This window comes from Otolemur garnettii, unplaced genomic scaffold (genome assembly GCF_000181295.1).
Source record: "Otolemur garnettii isolate 467f Iridium unplaced genomic scaffold, OtoGar3 scaffold00007, whole genome shotgun sequence".
In the NCBI taxonomy this organism is placed as follows: Eukaryota; Metazoa; Chordata; class Mammalia; order Primates; family Galagidae; genus Otolemur; species Otolemur garnettii.
The window spans coordinates 6,599,991-6,605,769 of NW_003852402.1; the positions used below are offsets into that span (position 1 = coordinate 6,599,991).

The following is a 5,779-nucleotide window of genomic DNA, read 5'->3' on the forward strand; positions in this document are numbered from 1 at the left end:
AAAAAAAAAAAAAAGAGAACTCCTCTAGTCAATGAGAAGACAGATATCCCAAATAAGAAGTAAGAGTTGAATAGGGTTCTACAAGAGACTATCCAAAATGCCAAAAACATGAAAAGGTGCTCAAAGCCGTTAATGACCTGGGAAATACAAATGAAAACTTTAATGAGATATACTAGAAGGGCTAAACAAAAACAAAAACAAAACAATGATACCATCACATGTTTGGTAGGAAACTCTGGTACACTGTTGGTAGGGTGAAAATTGGTTTAATCACTCTGGACACAGGCATAACCTCTGGCATGGGCATAACCCTCTGCCATTCCTAAAAAGGCAGCCACATGTTCGCTGAAACGTGTACCAGGAGGTCCACAGCAGCACTCTTCATAATAACCCAAACCAGAAAGCAATCCAAAAATCCATCTACGTAGTCTAGTCATACAATGATGAAATACTATAAAGCAATGAGAATAACAATATAATTTTCTTTTTGTTTTTGAGACAAGGTCTTGCTCTGTCACCCAGACTGGGCTGAACTGTCTTGACCGTAGCTTACTACAACCTTGAACTGGGCTCAAATGTTCTTTCTGGCTCAGCCTCCCAACCAGCTGGGACTACAAGCGCATGCCACCATGGCTGGTTAATTTTTTTTTGTAGAGACGTGGTATTGCTGTGTTGCCTGGGCTTAAGCTGAACTTTTGGCTTCAAGCTATGCTCTTGCCTTGGCCTATCAAAGTGCTAGGATCACAGGTATGAGCCACCACACCTCGCCTAGAATGAACAATCTATAACTCTATGACAACATAAATGAACCTTACACATAACACTGAGCAAAAGAAGCCAGACACAAAGAAGTACATACTGCCTGACTCTCCTTATATAAAGTTTAAGCGGAGGCGAAACATCTGAGTTGAGTGGGATAGTGGTTGCCCTTAGCTGGAAGGATGGGAGAAAGGGACAGTTTAGAGACTACAAGGCAGTCCAAGAGAGCCTTCAGAGATCTTTCTGTTTCTTGATCTGTTCGCTGGTTATATGGGTGTGTTTACTTTGTGAAGTCACTTTGTATTTATGATTTATATACTTTCCTACATGCATATTGCACTTTAGTAAAAAGCTTACAGAAACAACAAGCAGATTGAATTATGGTAACAGAATTTAGAATAGTGGTTAATTAGGTGGGGAGCAAGTAGAGTGGGGAGGAGGACCTGAAGGAGGCTTCTGAGGGTGCTGAGAATGTTCTCTCTCTCTCTTTTTTTTGTTTTTTGGAGACAGTGTCTTGCTCTGTTCACTGAGGCTGGAGTGTAATGGGGTCATCATAGTTCATAGCAACCTCAAACTTCTAGGCTCAGGTGATCCTCCTGCTTTAGCCTCCTGAGTAGCTGGGACTACAGGTGCCCACCACCACACATAGCTAAATTTTCTTTTTTTTTTTTTAAAGACAGAGTCTTACTTTATCACCCTCTGTAGAGTGCCATAGCTCACAGCAATCTCAAACTCTTGGGCTCAAGTGATTCTCTTGCCTCAGTCTCCCAGGTAGGTGGGACTATAGCTGCCCACCATAGTGCTCAGCTATTTTTAGAGATGGGGTCTCACTTTTGTTTAGGCTGGTCTCAAACCTGTGAGCTCAGGGCAATCCACCTGCCTTGGCCTCCCAGAGCGCTAGGATTATAGGCATGAGCCACCATGCCTGGTTAATTTTTTAATTTTTTGTAGAAATGAGATCTTACTCTTGCTCAGACTGGTCTTGACCTCCTAGCCTCAAGCAATCCTCCCACCTTGGCTTCCCAAAGTGTTGAGATTGCAGAAGTGAGCCAATGCACCTGGCCATGTTCTATTTCTTGATCTGGGTGGTTATTACATGGGTGAACTCACTTTGTGAAAATTCATTAAGTTAAAACATATGTTTTTTTACATGTATGTTTTACTTTGATAAAATAAATGTCTTCAGGGCAGCGCCTATGGTTCATTGAGTAGGGTGCCGGCCCCATATACCAAGGGTGGCAGGTTTGAACCCGGCCCTGGCCAAACCGCAATAAAAAATAGCGGGGTATTGTGGTGGGTGCCTGTAGTCCCAGCTACTTGGGAGGCTGAGGTTAAGAGAATTGCCTGAGCCCAGGAGTTGGAGGTTGCTGTAAACTGTGATGCCACTGCACTCTACAGAAGGTGACATAGCGAAACTCCGTCTCTAAAATAAATAAACAAATAAATGTCTTCAAAACACTTTTGAGGGCCGCAGAAATTCCATGTGTGATGATATCAGTCCAGAGCACTAAAACAAACAAACTGAACAGGGGAATGGCCTTGCCGATGCTTCCTGCTCCCAGCCTTGATTCAGTGTTCCCAGAAAGCCTACCCCTGAGTTCGCCTGAGACCAGCTTAGGAGCTCAGCGTACTCTGTAGGCAGAGGGCTAGCTCTGCCCTAACACCCATCCCAGAAGGTACTGATGGCTGCATCTCTGTCTGGATTCCCTGCCAGATCCAATGCTCCCCAAGGATGGGAAAATGCCCTGTGTAGACTGGGTACTCAGTAAGGTTTACTGAATCACTCAATCAAGGGAAGATACTCTTATCTAAGGTCACAGAAACAGGGATGAGACATGAAAAGTACACTGCGCTTCCCTACACCATTGGTCACCTAGACTAATATGATGAACCTCAGGAAACATATCAGCGTCACCATGGGGGAAATTCCTATTCACTCTAAGCTCATCACTATAGTGAGATGTAATAATCCTGTTCTGAATTTATCTGACATATCCAGCAGTCTACCCAAAGTGGGGCACTGAGTAAAACAGACCTGCTTCCACTAGGGTCAGAGAAAACCTGAGGCCAGAGACACTACAGCTAGCTGATAACAAGGGCCAGGATCATGCACTTGAGAATTTCCAAGGCTGGCTCTGGAGCCAGGCATGTGGGAGGCGCTTGATAACCATGATCCTGCCCTGGATCTAGCCTGAGCTCCTTGTAGACAGGTATTGATTTTCATTTCCCAGTTCATAAAACTGTGAACAACACTGGTGCCCAAGAATACCTTTCAGGTGAATAAAAGAACCAAGAGACATAAACGAGAAATTCCAAGAATTTTCACGACCACTTGAAGAGCAGAAGAGTCACATATTAACCCCAAGTACTGCCCTGTGTCACTGAAGCAATGTTCTTACCCCAAGGCACCAAAATATCCTGCCTATAAGGCTTATTCCTAAAAAGGCCAGAAGGGAAGGAATTTTGGTTTGTTTTATTCATTGCCTGAAGCACTGGTGGAATGAGCAACTGAAAGAATGCCTATCCCTCTTGGTGGTTAGCATCTGAGGATGGGGCATCTTAGCTGCTGGCTGGGAAGAGTGCTTAGGGAAGGTTTGTAGAATGAAACTGAAGGATACTCACAGCCAGGAAGCCCAGCTTGCCCCCACACCGGGTCTTGAGCCCCATGGCAGCAGTCAGATGGATCTCAACCAGAGTGCTTGGTGGGATTTTCTCCTCTGCACATTCAGCCAGGTTCACAGCACACAAGGCCATGTGCACATCTGAACAGGTGGATCCTGCAGGAAGCTTCCCTAGGGTGGGCACAAAGAGACACTAACATTGATAGATCCCAAACCAAACTCTTCCCTGTTTTCTTAAGCACAGAGTCACAGTGGAACCAGAGGGGAAACACTTCCACTAAAAACTCTACTCTGAGTCCAAGTGTTAGGTGAGCTTTGTGATCAGACAGGCCTTGGATGAGATGCCAGGCTCCAAGACTTATTAGCTCATGATCTTTTCTACGTCTCAGGGTGGCTGGGGACACAGTGCCCAGCTCTGTCTAATGAGAGCCATCATGACTGCACTGTCCAGGATGCAGAGCCACATAATGCAACATTTCCCAAAACAGTGTCAACAATATGGCCACATTCTGCTAATACAGTTCTGCGTGTCCAAATGTTTCAATAAAGGTGTGAGAAAAATGTTTTTAAGGTCGGGTGCAGAGGCTCACGCCTGTAATCCTAGCACCTGGGAAGCCGAGGCAGGTGGATTGCCTGAGTTCACAGGTTTAAGACCAGACTAAACCAGAGCAAGACCTTGTCTTCAAAAAATAGCTGGGCATTGTGGCACCTGTAGTCCCAGCTACTTGGAAGGCTGAGGCAAGAGAATCGCTGAAGCCCAGGAGTTTGAGGTTCCTGTAAGCTATGACACCACAGCACTCTATCAAGGGTGACAAAGTGAGACTCTGTCTCAAAAAAAAAAAAGTTTTAAAAAATCAATTTGAGATGGCGGTGCCTGAGGCTCAAAGGAGTAGGGCACCAGCCCCATATGCCGGAGGTGACAGGTTCAAATCCAGCCCCGGCCAAAAATTGCAAAAAAAGAAAATCAATTTGAGGCTGGGCATGGTGCTCACACCTGTAGTCCTAGCCCTCCGGGAGGCCAAGGCATGTGGACTGTCTGAGCTCATGAGTTTGAGACCAGCCTAAGCAAGAGTAAGACTCTATCTCTACTAAAAACAAAAAACCAAGGCAAGAGGACTGCTAGAGCCCAAGAGTTAGAGGTTGCTGTGAGCTATGATGATGCCATAACACTAACCAGGATGACAGAGTGAGACTCTGTCTCAAAAAACAAACAAACAAGCAAAAAAATAAACCAATTTGAATTTATTTTCACTAAAAAACCCCTCACAATATGCAAGGTAGCCACAAAAGTCATCTGCAATTTACAGTAGTTTACTATTTGGTCTGTTTTATTCCCTGCTTGAAGCACTGGTGGATTGAGCAACTACCCCTCTTGGTGGCATAGAAGCATACACTCCTTTGAGAGGGAAGTAACACAAAACTGAGCAATGACAGCTGGGTACAACTTAGATTAGTATAAAGAGAGGAAAGGTTTATCATGTCCTCTTCTAGAAGAGCCGAGCAGTAGCTCATCTGGGCGTACCCCTGAAGTCAGGGGATGAAGTGCTCTTATACAGGCCTGAAGACCCATCATGGCTCTCCTGAACCTTTCATACTGTTGCTTGCTTTGGTCCTCACTACAGGGGCTGGGAGGCAGCAAGGATGAGCTATCTCCTTGCCTCAGGCTGGCCACAGAAGTATCTATGCCAAGGTCCAGATGGTAGCAAAACCAGGCTTCCCAGGCTCATTCAGCCCTATATTTTTCCTACTTGGTTGCCCTACCTGTCTGGGAGACATCAGCTCCTACAGTCATTCTGTACTGGCTTGAGCTGTCTGTCTCCTCCAGGAGGCACAAGCTTTCATTTTCAGGGGCAAGGTGGGGAGAGGTCAGTGTGGGAATCATACTACATTCACCTCTGTTCCCTCAGTGTCTCACACAGGGAGTGCTCAGTGAGGGTGAAGGCAAGAGTGATGTGAAGCTTCCTAAGAATTCTCCAAAACTTGACAGTAAGGAAGACACAATCTCCTAAACAGAGAGACTTGGGTTTGGGTCTTGTTCTGTCCCCCGGGCACAGAGAGGAGTGGACAAGAACAAAGTGGGAGACATTTACAGGTAAGGACCGTCCACTAAAACTATTCTGAGTCCATGTGTTACCCACTGTCCACAACTAGGGGCGGCGCCTGTGGCTCAGTGGGTAGGGCGCCGGCCCCATATACCTAGGGTGGCAGGTTCAGACCCAGCCCCGGCCAAACTGCAACAAAAAAATAGCTGGGCGTTGTGGTGGGTACCTGTAGTCCCAGCTACTAGGGAGGCTGAGGCAAGAGAATCATCTAAGCCCAGGAGTTGGAGGTTTCTGTGAGCTACGACACCACTACACTCTACCAAGGGCAGTAAAGTGAGACTCTCTTAAAAAAAAAAA

General features: G+C 45.9%; 1 protein-coding gene across 1 annotated transcript in view; it reads right to left on the bottom strand.

Moving 5' to 3' along the window:
* The window catches only part of SREBF2 (sterol regulatory element binding transcription factor 2), a 79,648-nt gene that overhangs the window by 18,430 nt on the left and 55,439 nt on the right, over positions 1-5,779 (bottom strand). Inside the window, exon 11 of the mRNA XM_003783151.3 lies at positions 3,382-3,551. Within this exon, the coding sequence (XP_003783199.1) occupies positions 3,382-3,551 (170 nt within the window). The remainder of the gene's footprint in view (positions 1-3,381; positions 3,552-5,779) is intronic.